General features: G+C 47.0%; 1 protein-coding gene across 5 annotated transcripts in view; it reads right to left on the bottom strand.

Moving 5' to 3' along the window:
- The window catches only part of ACOX2 (acyl-CoA oxidase 2), a 29,880-nt gene continuing 14,599 nt past the window's right edge, over positions 1,501–16,781 (bottom strand). For all 5 annotated transcript variants that reach the window (XM_018066763.1, XM_018066759.1, XM_018066761.1 and 2 more), the window contains exons 12-15: positions 15,836–15,941; positions 12,592–12,809; positions 6,002–6,134; positions 1,501–2,067 (exon numbers count right to left, since the gene is read on the bottom strand). In XM_018066763.1, the coding sequence (XP_017922252.1) occupies positions 2,005–2,067; positions 6,002–6,134; positions 12,592–12,809; positions 15,836–15,941 (520 nt within the window). In that variant the 3' untranslated portion in view covers positions 1,501–2,004. The remainder of the gene's footprint in view (positions 2,068–6,001; positions 6,135–12,591; positions 12,810–15,835; positions 15,942–16,781) is intronic.

Below are 16,781 nucleotides of genomic sequence, written 5' to 3'. Positions count from 1 at the left end.
TACTAAGTATGAGGTTTATCATTTTAAAAAATTGTCTCCTACTTCAAATTGATTAGTGGTTACCTAAAACAGAAACAACAAGGAAAGGAACAGCCTAGCCAGTTAACGGAGGTGAATGAAAGATAAAATTAATTTGGACTGAAAACTGGTATGGAAGTGTGACTATTAGTTGTTCCAAGGTTTTAAGATTTAAACGTTTATGAGGCCTCTTCCTTGTCCAGATTACTGGAGATAAGTTTGCTTTTGGTAAATTTTCTAAGATTTATGTTATTAACGACTAAATGATTATTTATATGAGTATATTAGGAAAAGTAGCCTGCTGAGGTTTTTTGCAATTTGTTTGATAATACGTAATTTTGAGTGTGTTTTTTTTTTTTTTTTTTTTTAAGCTTGGGCAGTTGAAAATGATGTGAAAAATGTAGCGTGATTATATTTGGATAATTTGAGACAGTTATGTCATTTATGAAATTTTAGATGATTTTTACTGTAGAAGAGTTGATTTCTAAACATTTGTTGTATTCGTAGGGCTCTATTTTTTTTCTTTTCAGTTTTTAAATTGAAGTATAGTTGACATACAATATTGTATTGATTTCAGATATACTACATAGGGATTGGACATTTATATTCATTATCAGTTGATCACCATGATAAATCTGGTGACTGTGGGTCACCATACAGAGTTTCCACAGTGTTACTGCCTATACTCCCTATGGTATACATTACATCCTGTGACTTATTTTATAACTGAAAGTTCATACCTTTTAATCTTTCACCTACTTCCTATCTCCCCAACAACCACTGCTGTATCTTTGAGTCTTTCTGTTTTGTTTGCTCATTTGTCTTTTTTTTTAAGATAGAATTTCATAGAATTGAAACTATACGGCCTTTGTCTTTTTTGTCTGATTTATTTTACTTGGCCTAGTACTCTCTAGGTCCATTCATGCTGTTGTAGATGGTACAGTCTCATTCTTTTTTATGGCTGAGTAATATCGCTGTTTATGCACACCGCAATCTCTCTATCCGTTCATGTGCTGGACACTTGGATTGTTCCCGCATCTTTGCTGCCGTAAATAATGCTGCAGTGAGTGTAGGGGTACACAGGCACCATTCACGTTAGTGTTTTGTTTTCTCTGGACATATACTCAGAAGTGGAATAGCTGGACTGCATCGTAGCTCTACTGGTAACTTTTTGAGGAGCCTCCATACTGTTTTCCGTAGTGGTTGCACCAACTTACACTCCCCTCCAACGGTGCACAAGTGTTTTCCTTTCTCCATATCCTTGCCAGTACTTGTTATTTATTACCTTAAAAAAATTTTTTTTAATTTATTTTTAAAGTATTTACTTATTTGGCTGTGCTGGGTCTGTCTTGTGGCACGTGGGATCGAGTTCCCTGACCAGGGATTGAACCCCTGCCCCCTTGCACTAGAAGCGCAGAGTCTGGGCCACTGGACCGTGAGGGAAGTCCCTGTTTCTTATATTTTTAGTGACAACCATTCTGATTGGTGGGAGGTGATCGACATTTTATTTAGACTGTACCAAGTATGTACACTTTTAGAAGAGGATTGTTTGCGTGCATGTGTGTGTTTTCTTTTAAGCCCTGGGATGAATAAATGGATGCTGTAACAACATAAGTGACAACTGACAGATCTGCTGGCTTTTGCTAGAGCTAAAGCAAAACCCTGGGATTTCACAAAATAGATGCTACAAATGGATAGTGCATTGTTTTTTTTTTAAATTGTGGGAAATTTCAAACATTCGGAAGTGGAGAGAATAGTGTAAACGCCCACATACCCATTGAACAGCTTCAACAATGATTCACTCCCCCTATTTCTTCCCCTGCATTATTTTGGAATAAATCAGGTATTTCATGCGCTTCAGACTGTCTCTCTGAAGGATAATGATTCTTTTAAACAACACATACATGGATAGCTGTAGATTTTAAAGACACCTGCGCCGCAGTATGACTAGCACGTGACGGTGCCTCTCCAGTGCTGCGGATCGTCTCAGAGCCTGGCTCTCCGGCCTTGTAATAGTGGTCTTATATATTTCTCATAGGCAGGGTTCCCCTGTGAGTAGAAAGAAGTGCATTATTGAGACAGACTCTGCCAGGATTAATGACTTTCACTTTCACATGAAGTTTGTAGTTTCAAAACAGTAATGTTTGTTACATAAGATTCTTAATTTTTAAATTTATTTTTAAAATCTATTTTGTGGTGAACATATGGGGAAACATTTTTTTCCAAAGGGCATCCTTCCTTTTCTCATGCAGATTTCAAATTGTGGATGCAGGTGGCCAATTAAAAACACAGCTTATCATTTTGCTTTGGGGATTTAATACAAATAAAAGGCTTGACTCTTTGAAATTGAGCACATTAACCAAAAAGCAAGAAACCAGAAGGTGGAATGAAATAAGCGTTCCGTGTCAGAATTGGGTGTTCTTAATATACCTTGTTCTCTCTTTTTCAAAATATTTATTTATTTATTATTATTTTTTGGCCCCATCGCACAGCACATGGGATCTTAATGCCCCAACCAGGAATCGAACCTGTGCTCCCTGCGTTGGGAGTGTGGAGTAGTCTTAACCACTGGACCACAGAAAAGTCCCTACCTTATTCTCTAATGTGATGTCTTGATTTCACTGCTCTACCCTCATCTTTTTTTTTTTTCCCCACCCTCATCTTTTATGATATTGTTTCACTTTTTTGCCTGTCTGAGCTGAAACTAAGCTCCTTATGACAGGCGTTCTCCACTGTGTCCTCAGCACCTAGCGTAGCTTCTGGTTTACGTCATATGCTCAATAACTACTTGTTAAATGATTGAATGAGCGAGTGAATCGGTAGGTATGTTGAACATCTGGCAACCATTTAACAAATTTCTGCAGTAGAATAATTGGGGGGAGACAGGATTCTTGTTTAGAAATTATCCCCAGTGGTGCCTCTACTGCTTGCATCTAGAGGGAATCACTTAGAGGAGTTCTAGTGGGGAAGGGTTAGGGTCACTGTAGATGGTGGCTGCAGCCATGAAATTAAAAGACGCTTACTCCTTGGAAGGAAAGTTATGACCAACCTAGACAGCATATTCAAAAGCAGAGACATTACTTGGCCAACAAAGGTCCGTCTAGTCAAGGCTCTGGTTTTTCCAGTGGTCATGTATGGATGTGAGAGTTGGACTATAAAGAGGGCTGAGTGCCGAAGAATTGATGCTTTTGAACTGTGGTGTTGGAGAAGACTCTTGAGAGTCCCTTGGACTGCTAGGAGATCCAACCAGTCTATCCTAAAGGAGATCAGTCCTGGGTGTTCACTGGAAGGACTGATGTTGAAGCTGAAACTCCAGTACTTTGGCCACGTTATGGGAAGAGCTAATTTACTTGAAAAGACCCTGATGTTGGGAAAGATTGAAGGCAGGAGGAGAAGGGGACGACAGGGGATGAGATGGTTGGATGGCATCACCAACTCAATGGACATGAGTTTGGGTAAACTGCGGGAGTTGGTGATGGACTGGGAGGCCTGGCGTGCTGTGGTTCTTGGGGTCGCAAAGAGTCGGACACGACTGAGCAACGGAACTGAACTGAGTGGGGAAGGGGAACAGCCTTTTGCAGTTCATTACAAAGAAACTGGCTTGAGATAGCATCCAAATCAGGGGGAAGACAGACAGGAGACACCGGGGAGAGAGTAAACCATGGAGTGCATCCTGCTGTCTGGGTTAGAGCTCAACACTTAACCTCCCCCAGACAGAAGAGACGCTTACAGTTCTAACACATTTCACTCAGCATAGCATTTTCCTTTTGGTAGAAATGTCAGGGAAATAAATTCCCGTTTGTACTTTTGTGTCTCACGAGGCATATTTCAGAGTAGCTTTGATTTTAATTGATTTGAAATACCTGTAGTGTTCCTTTTTCTGCTAGCGCAAACGAGGGGGAAAAATGTCTCTTTCTGCAGTTTCAAAATTACCTACAGCAGATTAGAAAATAACTCTTTAACTACTATTTTGGTAGTCTGTAGAGGAGCCGGGAATGTACGATGAGGGGGCTGAATATCAGATGAGGGGGCTGCATATCAGTAGTCCAACAAGTGTCATTTCAACTAGCTGGAAACAGTTCTTCAAGGTCGGCTGTGAACTCACATTCCTAGAATCAGCGTGCGTGCAAGAGCCACGTTGCTCTCCCTTTCACCTTTTTTAGCGAGGTGAGGTACGCTAGGGTGGCGAGAGTTGGCGTTATTGTGTGTGCAGCAGGGTCCTTGCCCCCCAGGTAGGTTGTAGAACCATGTTCATTTACTCCATAATGCAAAGTATCTACTCTGTGGTAGGCCCTGGAGTTAGGCCGATGCAGATTGCGTCCTGTTCACAGTCAAGTGGCGGGAGATCCGGGAGGGTGCCTGGGACGTCACGTGGCCGCATGTTGCCTACCCAGTGTGCTGATGCGTGGGGTCAGCAACGCCCATTTAGACAGGCTGGCCCTCATGCAGTGTCCAGAGTAAACTCTTTCAAGAAGAAGGGCAGAAACAAGTAAAAGACAGAGAGCCCCTTCTGTTCTTTGGTGAAGATGAGGAACAGGGGAGCTGGCATGCTTCCTTGCATTGCTGCTAAAGCAGGTTTGAGCTGGATATGGCAGTGTTCCCTGACAGGTGTTAATAAGGCAGGGGAGGTTTTTCTCTCGAGAATCAAAGGGCATGTGTGTCTCTTTAGACCACAGGCGCTAATCTAGAGGGATGGGGTCGCTGTAGCTCTTGGCCAGGGTTTAAACGTTAGAAAGCAGAGATCTAATTATTAGAAAAAGTAACATAATGTAAGTAGCTTGACTGTGCTAACCAATAAATGTACAGTCTTTAGGTAAGTTCTTGATATTTCCTTGCTGAGTTAGAAGGGTGCCTTCCTGGAGACAGGGAGGGACTGAAAGGGATTGAATTGGCCTTCTATCTGATAAGCTTCTTGGGGGTAACTGGTTGTGGTGCAACTTAAGATAACCATGTTAAATTAAGCTGTGAGGTATGACAGGATGCAGAATGTTAAGAGCAAGTCTAACACCATGCTAAGTGTGAATGGACGCCTGAGAGGTGCCAATTTGATGAGGTGTTAAGACACTTTTTCTGAAATTTGACAGAAGAGGTAAAAAAGTAAGCTTCATCATCTGAATAACACATTTGCAGTATAGAATTCAAAATAGCCTGTTGTGTAGCTATAGAGAGCCTTTGTTTTGATCATCTGTATCAAGTCAGCTATTAAATGTTGGTTTCCCAAATTCTAAATGCAGGATCCATTTCTCTCCTCCAGTTAATGTACCCATTGATATTCGTAACGTTTCCCTTGAGGCTCAGCAGAGTCTGGGGCCCTGGCCCTAGGCTGTTAGGATTTTATGGGTCCTCCCCCTTCTTCTGTTATTGAGTTCTGGTGTCTCTCCTAGGACTGCTGGGGATCTTGTCACCACCTTTGTAACTGTCATTCACTTGGCTTCCCTGGGATACTGATGCACTGCGACAGCCCCCTCTGTCCCTGGGATGTTGTTCCTTAAAGAGGAAGGCGGCATCTCTCGCAGGCGGTGAGATCTGAGAGAGACACCACCCGCCCCCCACCAAGCTTCTGGTCCCTCTCAACACCTGCTGTATCAACACTAAACTGAGTTAAAAGGCTGAAAGTAAGATGGTTAAGTCAGTGCAGTCGTCTGTCTTATTTCTGTTACTTAAACGCCAGCCTGCCTCTCTGTGTGTATGCCCTTGGGTATGTCAAGCTGTGATTTAGAGCTTGGTCCTTCCTCCTAATTCCCTTCACCAAATTCTGAGCAGTGCATTTTGCTGATTACAGTTCAAACTCAGAGACGCTGCCAGGCCACATCCCTGCTCCTGTTTTGTTTTTTTTTTTTGTATTAAAATGTTGTAAATAGATATACTATGCCAAGCAATTTCTAACCTAATGGACATTGATTGCCTTGGGAAAGCATGGAGGTATAGTCGCTGCTTGTTCCCTGCTCTCTTAAGTAATTTATGAAGTGTTCTAGTCAGCTACCTCAGTATTGGTGGGTGACTTCTGAGCCCACTGGAACAGACGTTCATAGGCATGTCCATCATAACAGCCAAGCGCTGAATTTAAACACTGATCCGTGAAGTCAAAAGCATCAGTTAACAAGATGGCATCCTTCCTGAAAGGAAAAAAGAGAGTTTGTGAGTATATTAGAATGCTCGATTCATCTGGGATGGTGAATAACAACATCTAATTAGAAGTTGCATCATTATCCACTTTTTGAACAGCTCAGTTTTAATGTTTTTTGGAAGTTTTAATTTTTGATCAGTTATATAGACACAGTAGAAAGAGTCAAATAGTTTCTCAAGGCTGGTTATTTAAAATCAGCATATCCCTGCGTCTCACCTCCATTTCTTCCCCCCAGCCCCTAGAGGCAGTCGCTTTTACTCTCTTAGCGGCTGTTTTGGAAACTGACCTGAACACCTCTCAGTGTCTTTTGTGTTACTACTTCCTGTTCAGTGTTGCTAGCTACCATCTGTTGCCTGTTAGAGAAGATACGGATTTGTTTAAGCACCCCTCTCCTCGCTTGCGCCACTGTGCCCTCCCCATCCCCAGCCTCTGCCTCCTCTCCTTGGTCTTCCTGCCTCCTAGTATAGTCAGTTTTGGCCAGACTAATATTCAGTGCTTACCTTGTTAGGGGTGTGTATTCTGTAGATTATTATGACCTTAGATGTACTCTGTCCACAGCTCGGCCGTGTTCCCACCACCTCTCCTGGCCCAGGGGTCGCTCTCCTGGCCCTTCTGTCCTAATTGTTAGTGGTTTCACTGTCTGTGTGCAAGTTCCTCTGGAGCTTGATGTCTCAGTTCCTTGACTCTCCTCCGCTGATCTCTGCAGCCTCCCTCTGTCTGCCGGGATCACTCACCGGGGCTTGTCATCTGTGTCTTCATTTCACCGTGAGCCCAGCCATTTTCCTTTTCACCGTTTCTTGTCTTTCTAGCTTTCTCCCTCTACTACTCTGACTTCTATAATTCTCATTTTACCTTTCAGGCAGCAAAATTATTTTCTTTTAACCTATGGAATGAAGTTATTTAAAAACTTGTTTACATGCTTCTCTTCCTTTTTTAGCAGAGGATATGAAATAAAATACTTGACTGTTTACACTCTTCCCTAACCCTCATCTCACACGGCATTTGAGGTGCGTGGGATGCTGTACTTACTTTAATCCTGGATGGCCTTTTCTCATTATTATGACATGGTTTTCCTACAGTGCTGTTCATAATTCTTTGACTCTACTCGCACCTACTGCCTCAAGTCCCTTATCTGTGTGGTCCCACTTTCTTCATCCATCTGAAATTCCATGGTCTGTTATATTCACTCGCTGCAAGATACATTCAACAGGTTTTCTTGCTTGTCACACTTGTTCAGCAAAACACCATCCCTTGTTATATCTCGTTTTCCACCAACTTTGTCCCGCACCTTTGTAACAATATATGCCTGAAGACACCAATAGTGACTGCACCGAAGACTGGAGTGGGCCCTAATTGCTACTTGGCAATCATTCTTTGGTGGTTCGAACTCATTGACTTGTTCATTCTCTCAGGTGATTCTCTCCCACCTTCTCTTTGATCCTCAGATCTGTGGTACTCACTTCCCCATCTCTCTTAACCTACGTGACTTTGAGTCCCGTTTCACTGAAGTGAAAATAGAAGTGGTAAGAGGAGTCCACAAGTTCCCAAGCATGCATTTAAACATACGAGGCTTTCTCTCTCTAAACAGGTACACTGTCCTAGTTACCAGCTCAGGCCAGTCCCCCCTTGTCCACTGGATACCTTCCCCGCTTGCCCAATAGAGAGCCGTGTTCCAGAAGTTCTCCTGTATTTCCACCGCAACGTCGAAATTCCCCTCTGTACTGGAGCGTGTCCATCAGTATACAAACAGGCTGCCATTTCTCCCATCTGTATCAAAACACTCATTTGACTCTGTTTCCCTCCCCATCGTCTCACCTGTACCTTGCCTCCCCTTTGTGACAAAACTCCTTGAAAGTGTCAAGCTCCTTTATGCTTGCTCTTTCCAGTTGTTGTTCTTGTCTGGCTGTTCTCCTCGGCTAGATTCAGGTTTTCATTCCCTCCACTCCACTTAAGCAGCTTTTGTCGAGGTCGTCTCCTCCTCGTCTTTGAAGGGTCCTGAGACTCAGTGCCTGGGCCTCTCCTCTTCATACGCTCACCCCACGTGATACTGTCCCTCTGGTGGCTTTCAATACCAACTGCACGCCCGTGGCTTCCGAGTTTCTCTCTCCAGCCTCCCCTGCTTACTAACGGTTTACGTGATTTCTAGCGGGCTCTGCAAACTTGATGTATCCAAAAGCATCCTCCTGATCTTCGAGACATTCCGTCCACCCTGCCCAAACCTGGCTCTCCTGTAGCCTTCCCCGTCTACAGTAAATGGCGACTCGGTCCTGGCCCCAAACCTGAGCTCCTCTCGGTCCCTTCCTTTCCACGTCGGATCTGTTAGCAAATCTCGTTCTGTCTCCAGAATAAACCCAAACTTGGACCACTTCCCCCCACCTCCTGTCACGCTGGTCCAGTCCGCCAGCATCTCTCACCGGGCTTATTGGGGCAGCCTCCTAACTGGCCGCTCTGCTTTTCACCCTTCCCCCCTCCCCAGTGGGTTCTTAACATGGCAACTGGAGTGATCCTTTACAGACACCCCTCAGATTCCCTCAGATTGTGTGTTTTATGCTCAGAACCCTCCTCGTTCCCACTCACAGCAGAGGGCAGAGTCTTGTCTTTGCCGTGCCCTCCAGCCCCTCTGCTGCCCTTCCCAGCACACCCGCAGCTCGCTGACCTCCACTCTCATTCTCCGCCTCAGCCACGCGACTCCAGCTGCCCGGCCTTTTCTCTCTCCCTGGTGGGCGTGTCGCGCATGCTCTGCCTGCCAGCGTCCTAGCCTCTCCTTTGCGTGGAGTGCGCTTTTCCCAGCCAGCCGCACGGCTCCTCCTCCCTCCCCACCTTCAGCTCTTTGCAGATCACCACCGTCCCCGCCCCTCCGCAGCGCTCCTGACCCCCTGCCCTGCTGGCCTGCCTTTGTAGTATTTGTGCCGCTGCCTAAATTTTGGCCTAGTTCATGTGTGTGTGCGCGTTTCCTCTCCTCTGGTCTTTGCAGCCTGAAACTCGAATGCTTCATTTGAGGAATGTTTTCTTGCACTATTTTGTTAATGATTTGCTCCCTTCAGTATTTTCTGTCTTCTCTTTCTAGTCCCGTTCTTCAGATGGACAGTTAGGGTCAGTCCCCTTACTATTTTTTATCTTCTGTCCTTTTCCTGTCATCTTGGGTATGCTTGCTTTCTACGAGATTTCTGCAGCTTTGTCCTCCGGGCCTTCAGCTGAGCTTCTCATTTTCGCTGTCATTGATTTCACAGAGCTCTTTCTGTTGCTCTTCTCTGAATATTACTTAAGAAATGACATTCTTTTCTGCTTGCCATATGTCCTGTGAACTCTTTGAGGATGTTACTGATCTTTCAAAAAAGTTTTCACCAGGAAGATTCTCTTGTGTCTTTGGAGTTGCCTTGTTCCTGCTTGGTTTCTGTCTTTTATGACGGGCTTTCCTCGTGTGCTGGCAATCCCTGAGTGTCTGGTCATAGCTAAGAGTGGGACAGGCTAGCTGATTAGAAGCCTGCTGTACTTGTCAGTGTGGAATTCCCTGTGGGCTGAACTGGGTGGACCATTGGGGAACCCCCGTGTCGGTATCTTCACTTGTCTCTCCTTTGGACTGGTCAGATTCTCCAGAGAAGGACCATGATGTCATTTTCCTATAGGACACTGGCCTGGCCGCCAGTTTGCTGGGAACTTGTGGGAAAAGGGAGCTTGCCAGGTGGGGCTAGAGGTAAAGAACTGCCTGCCAATGCAGGAGACGTAAGAGAGGCAGGTTTGATCCCTGGATAGGTAGGATCCCCTGGAGGAGGGCATGGCAACCCACTCCAATATTCTTGCCTGGAGGATCCCAGGGACAGAGGAACTGGTGGGCCACAGTCCACGGGGTCACAGAGAGTCGGACACGACTGAAGCTACTTGGCATGCATGCACATGTGGGAAAAGAGGGCTGGGGGAGACGGCTGGCTGTCAGCATTAGCCTATAAACATGGCTTCAGGCCCCTGGTTTCTGTAGGGTAGCCCAGTGGTCCTCACCCTCAACTGAGCCTGAGGTCTTCTAGTCTGCAGACCCTCTGTTCAGCCTTCTGCCAGGGTTCTGTCAGGGAAGGTCTTTACACCTGCCTAGAGAGGAGGAGGGGAACCAGGGATTCGGCCCCTTCTGAGATAGACTCCAGCCCACCCTGTCTTTCCCCCCTCACGCCTGTTGCCAGAGGGCCGCGGTGCTGCAGTTCTTGGGCTCTGTGGTGGCCCTTGATGGCTTCTCGGCTTTTGCTGCTCTGGTTTGAAACTCAGTGTAGTCAGACCTGCCGAGTCACTGTTCATCCATCTCCTCTCCAGATTCCCTGTTTCCCTCTCCTGCACTCTCTCTCTCTGTGGGTTTATGCCTTTAACATTTTTAAAGTGATTTATTGATGTTTTTAGTAGGGTTTCAGGAGGGAACAGAAGTAAATGCACATGTTCAGTCTGCCGTCTTTGCCTAAAAGTGTCACCCTTGGGATTGTATGACTGTTTAAACCACTGAGAACTTTTAGCCACTGATCACCGTGATGCAGAGAGCTGGTTCTTAGTGTCACTTAGAGCAGTGTGCCATCCTCCATTTGTCATCTCAGAAATCTGAGGGTGGTGCTGAATAATCAAGGCGTGGAGTTGTGACACAGGACGGCAAAAGCCTGGAGTCTCTTAGGTTCCTAATTACCCAGCAGCAGTAGGAAGGTTACTCTAGAAACCACGATGTGAAGAAACCGACGTGCGGGCCTGATGCCTGCGTGCGTTGCCTGCTTGTGTCGGCGCTGGCTGCCTTGTCTTGAATTGTAAGTCTCTGGGGCCAAGGGAAGCACCCAGCATGCTGTTGCAAATTTAAAAAAAGATCATGCTTATCGGTGATCTTTTGTGTTTCATTATCACCAACAGTCAGGGCTAGGACGTCATCATCTTCACTTGCTTTAAATGCCAAGCGTTTCAGAAAGGTGGATACACTGGGGCTTGAAGTGTGCAGTACTCAATTATGCTATTAACGGTTCTAACCACTGGATTTTCTCTATTAGAGAAAGTTTAATACCTGGCACATAATTTTACATCTGATGTAGTTTTGATAATTTTTGAGTTTCAATTCAGTGAGCATTAACGGAGTCACATGTAACATGTTGGATATTGTTCAAAATAAAAAGTTGGTCTAGTTTTGTTTTTTTTTTAATCTCCTTCATGAATATCTTTTGTTTTTTCTTTTTTTAAGTTCAAATCTCTATTGGCTGTGCCTTGCGGGATTCGGGATCTCATTTCCCTGACCAGGAGGGATTGAAACTGTGGCTGCTTCCTGCAATGGAAGCATGGAGTCCTAACTGCAGGAGCATCAGGGGAGTCCCCTTTTCTTTTGTTCTCTTATTCTTGTTGATGATGTGAACTATCGGAGGTTTTAGGGGAAGAGTCGTACACTTAAGCGTCATGCCCTGCGTGGCTCCCAACAAACACAGCAGGCATCGTATTTTCTCAGAAAAGCAACGTCTCAGATTGTCTCCTTTTCCATCTTATGGACAATGGTTCCTAATTAGTAATGATTTCTGTTTCTTCCAGTATCCTGGTCATGCTGGGGCTTTGGTTTTCTTAAAGTGATCATTTTGATTATATATAAAGTGACAGGATGAAATTGCATTAGTATGTCACAGTGGTAAACTGCACTGCTTTATGCTGTCTGTAAAAACTATATTATTGTTGAGCAAACTCCAGGAGATCGTTGAGAGCAGTGAAGCCTAGCTACAGTCCATGTAGTCGCAGAGAGTCAGACACGACTGAGTGACTGGGCAACAACAAATTGTTTTACAAGTCAGGACACGAATTACTAGATCTTAAAAATGTCATCTTGAAGCTGAGGGAGTATTAAGTGAGTTTAGTCAACTAAGCACGTTCAACAAAAATGAGGATATATTTGAAATGAACAATAGCCCAGCCTTCATTTTAACACGCAGTTTAAGAGCACGTGCTCTGGAGGCAAGACAGGTCCTAGACTGTGCCCTGCCGCTCTTCTGGCTGATTGTGTGACCTTCAACCCCAAGTCCCAGCTTTCTCCCCTTTATGAAGCAGGGAAATTAACAGTATCCACTTCGGAAGCCTATCAGGATCAAATGAGATGATGCATATACAAGCTTTTGGCACACTGTCTGATAAACAGTGTTCCTTAAGTACCAGCTAAGACTAAGACTCATTAATACTATTCTTGATACACAGTATTAATATGTAGTATGCTTTATTTTATTCATATTCTATAGATTCTATCATTGCCAGATAATGTTAGAGTTTGAAGTAGCTAGATGATTTACTCATAAACATTTTAGTTGTAATTTTTTTCCCTTTTTTTCCCCTTTCTTAATCCATAGTGTGTCCAGGACTGTTGCTGCTTTTGCCAGACCCCCGTTTAGCAAGAATTTTGGGGCTGAAAGTTTCGGTGTTTGAAATGAACAGAGGATTGAGGGTGAAGGGCAGTCACTCACCGGATGAGGGGGAGCAGGTCCAGGTAGGCTTTCCTCGCCATGTCTGTTTGGGCTCCAGACAGGAAGCCGTCATGGAGGAAGTCGCCTGCGTTTGTCAGGATGCCGTGTAAGGCATAGAGGTCACAGAGGCGTTTGAGCACCTGCTGAATCGCTGGCTGGCTTTCCAGTTTCTCCAGAGCTTCTGTGAAAATCTTCACAGTGACATAGTAGAGGTGTGCCTACAAAGACACAGAGATGCGTTAACTTCTGATTTCTTCCTCCACAAATCATCCCGGAAGCTTGGCAAGACTGCTGGAAGAGGGCTGCTGTGGCCACGTGTTTCCCAGCAGGCTGACAAGCAGCCGCCTCTCTCCTGGCTCACTGCGTCTGACTAAGCCTTTTTGATGGTGTGTGTGTGCGTGCTGGCGGCTGGTGGGCTCTGGAACTTGGCCCTTCACTTCTCATTGTGCTTGGGGCAGTTTCAAGTTGGTTTGAAAGAAAGAATACAGGAGTGTTGGAGGCTGGCCTGGGCCAGGGGGGACAGCACCACTTTTCTCGAGAAAATAGCTGTTTGTCGTCTGCCGTGTTCACGCTTTGGCACCTGGACCTGGGCCGCTGACCCCGTGCCGGGTTTGCAACATTTGGACGTGGTTAAGGAGCAGATGTGCTCCTCCACCCTCCCGGGTCAGATGCCTTGGTGCTCAGGCTGCACCCGCTGTGGCAAAGTTAGAGACCCTCACTTTCCCACTTATACGCTATGTCCCTTTTCTCACCTGAGAGCCGCATCCTTGAATTCTCAGGGCTCTGGATTGAAGAGTCAAGTGATGAGCTGCCTGAGGGTGCCCGCCCCTGCCTTACGGAGCAGGAGGGGGACCAGAGAGAGGAGGGGCTCCTTGGGGCAAGGCTGAGCTGCACCCTGGCACCGTGCTCTGAACAGTCAGCCCTAGTTTGTGAGTGTATTGGTATCGAGCTTCTCTCCTGTCCAGTCTGGGGTGGGAGTGGGGGTTATCCTCTGTAGCTTTTATACTCTGTGATCAGTCGTGTCTGACTCTTTGCCACCATTGGACTATAGCCCCCCAGGCTCCTCTGTCCATGGGATTTCCCAGGCAAGAAGACTGGAGTGGGTTGCCACTTCCTTTTTCAGGGCATCTTCCCAACCCAGGGATCGAACCCACGTCTCCTTTGTCTCCTGCATCGCAGGGGGATGTATTCTTTACCGCTGAGCCACCTGGGAGCCCTGTTTATATACTCAAGGTGGCTCTTTAAGTTTTACATCTATTAACTCATATAACCTTCACGGTAATCCTACAAGGTAGATCCTATTATTGGCTCCGTTTTGTGGCGGAAGCGTGTGAGGCATCAAGAGAGTAAATTCCTTGCCTAGGCACTGGCTAATGAGCCGTAGCAGTGAGTTCTGAACCAGGGCAGTCTGTCTCTCCATTAAGAATTGTTAGCATTACTCGCGACCCTGCGTCGCCAAAGCCACCAGAGCCTGAGGCTGGATGTTACTGGGCCAGGACCGGAACTGCTTGCCCACCCCCTGCCCTGTTCCCACCAGCCCCTTGTGTGCTCTGCTGCGCACGTCTGGTTTCCAGATGAGACCCAGTTAGAGGACAAGGCTGCCCAGGGTCCAGGAAGTGCAGGTTTCCCGTCCCGTTGACTTTAGAGGGTTGGCATCAGCACCGCCTTCCCCAGAAGCTGCTCATCCTTAAAACTGAGATGACGCTCCTCTCCCTCTCAGGGTCATGGGTAGTAAATGAGGTAACCCCGGCAGGTCGCGCCTGCTGCCTTTGAAGGCAGGGCGTGGGTTTGGAACAGTGGGCAGGTGCGGTTCCTTTCTAGGCGTCTGGTGAGACTGCAGCCTTTGCTCACCCTCTCCTGTGCCGATGGTGCGTTGAACACAGCAGACAGCACCTCTGGTGGACAGAGCGGAATGGAGGGTGGCAGAATCACACCCCCACCCCGCCCCTGCCCCCGCCCATGTGACGGAGGTGGCGGGCCACCAGGTGGCGCTCCTGTCCTCCTGCCGCTGGGAGCTGCTGCAGAACCCTGGTGGGCTCTCCTGTTCTAAGGTGGCCGTTTTCTGGGCCTGCTGCCTGAGGATTGAAGTGACCACCTTGCTTCTCCAGCCATAGGTAGGCCCAGAGTCCCAGCGGCCTGAGCTAGCGCTCAGGAGCCATTCTTAGCTCCATGCCACTCCACTGCTGTCTGAAGCTTGTCCCTTTCTTTCTTCCACACCCTGAATATTTCATCCACCCCTAATGCATCCACCCACTTCTCTCCTTGCCCTCTGGTGAGTTCGTGATCGGGGACACCCTCAGCCCTTTCCAGACTGCTGCCTGCTCTGTACTGGGCTGTGGCCTCCAGTCCTCGCCTCCCCCTGCAGCCTGTATGATCCTTCTAGCATGAAACTATCGCTTTACTCCTCTGATGGAAACCCTGCAAAGGCTTCCCACTGCAGGGAACACAAAACCCAGACTTCTCACGGTGCTGCTGGAGGGGCCAGGCTGTGCCTATCTTTCCTTCTCCTCTCCCTCCTTCCTCTCCTGCTTCGTCATCTTCCTTTAGGTTCTCCTTGGAAGGACGTGCATTTCCTCCCAAACACTGTGCCTTTCCTTGCTTCTACCTCTTGCATCTCCTGACCCCGCTGCTGGAAACCCTTCCTCTCCAAAGCCACAGTCTGCACCCACTGCCTGGCTGATTGCAGCTCGTCCTTGCAGTCTTAGCCTGTATGGTTCTTCTGAGAAGGCTTTCTGACTCCTTGAGGTGGGTGGCCTTGGACCTGCTGTGGGGCCTTTGGGCTGCCTGTATTTCCCCGAGACAGTGCTTTCTTGATCGTAGCCATGCGTGGCCTCTCTTGAGCCCCCCAGAACCCAGCCTGATGGCGGGTGTTGGAGTGCTCGAGTATTTGCTGGCAGACAGTGAATTATGCACAAACACAAAACACAGTGGAAACGGAATCAGACATCTGTGGGTTGTGGGGCCAAGGGGAGGCTTGACCTGCTTTTCTATCTGGGAGGAAATATTTGAACAACCTGAAGCAAATCCAATAACACCGCCTCATTACGTTTTTTCTCTAAGAGCTACCAGCAAGACTGCTTTGGAGTTAAGTCCTTTAATTAAAATACCCGGGGCTAAAGCCTTGAAAGTGAAATGAGGGCAGCCACTGAGCAGGGCTGAGGCATAAAGGCAGGTTTTCTCGGCCTGGCAGCTTGCTGGGGAAACGGAACGGGGCCCTTTCAGCTCTGGCTGACTGGCAGCTCACCTTAGTGGCCTGGACATGGATGACAGTGGTCTGGTTCCACGCATCGTGCTCATCGGCGCCGGCTTGCCTCAGCGTCTGTAAGTGGTGCACCGAGTCCTTTATGAGCCTAAAGGCCAGAGGGAAAAAAGCTTCTGTTTCTTGACCGAGTGGAGAAGGGATTGATGGCATTTGATCCCAGGATGCCTGGGGTCCCACAGAAGTAGAACAGTTCGATTTATTGACTATTTGTTGGTGTTAAAAACCTAAACAAGGAGTTGCCAATGTCTTTGTTGTATGTAATCTCCTTAACCCTTTTAAGGGTGAGGCATTCCCAGTTCGCAGTGGGAAACATGGTGTCCTAGAGAGGTTAATTCACTGGTCCAGGGTCATGCAGTTGGGAAGGAGTGCTTAACCCCCTAGCTGCACCAGGCGCCTCCCCTCTTTCTGACGCGGTCTCCACCCTGATCCCAGTGTTTTCAGGCCACTCAGTTGACTGACTTCTGTGCCCAAGCAAGGAGAGTGGTTTTCCTCTAAAGGCTAGTTGAAGCCTGTCAGTCACCCACTCTGCTCCAAGTTCCACCTGAGGGGCTTTAGAAGGGAGGAAAGAAAACCATCCCTTGTTCTCCAGACTACAAAATTGATCATTTGCCATTTAGTTAACCTTTATTCTCTTATCTTCTGTTCCCTGCCCATCTGCTCCTGACCCTTGGAATTTGTATGCAAAACAAGCTCTTTATTAGGCAATACTTACTTTGCTTTGTCATGGGATAGATAAGCACATGACATCGAGTTCTGAGCAGAAAGCAATACACAGCATCCTTTGCTATCTCTGGGGGGGTGGGTGGGGGCAGGGACAATGGTCCCAGGAACCCCACAGATACTAAAACAGAGATGCTCAAGCCCCTGTATGAAACAGCGTGGTGTGGTCACAGGCTGTGCGTCCGTGGATGTGGAAGGCCAACCGAGA

Source organism: Capra hircus, chromosome 22, assembly GCF_001704415.2.
Source record: "Capra hircus breed San Clemente chromosome 22, ASM170441v1, whole genome shotgun sequence".
Taxonomy (NCBI): Eukaryota; Metazoa; Chordata; class Mammalia; order Artiodactyla; family Bovidae; genus Capra; species Capra hircus.
The sequence above is the reverse complement of the archived record's forward strand: the minus strand, read 5'-3'. Positions and strand labels throughout refer to the sequence as shown.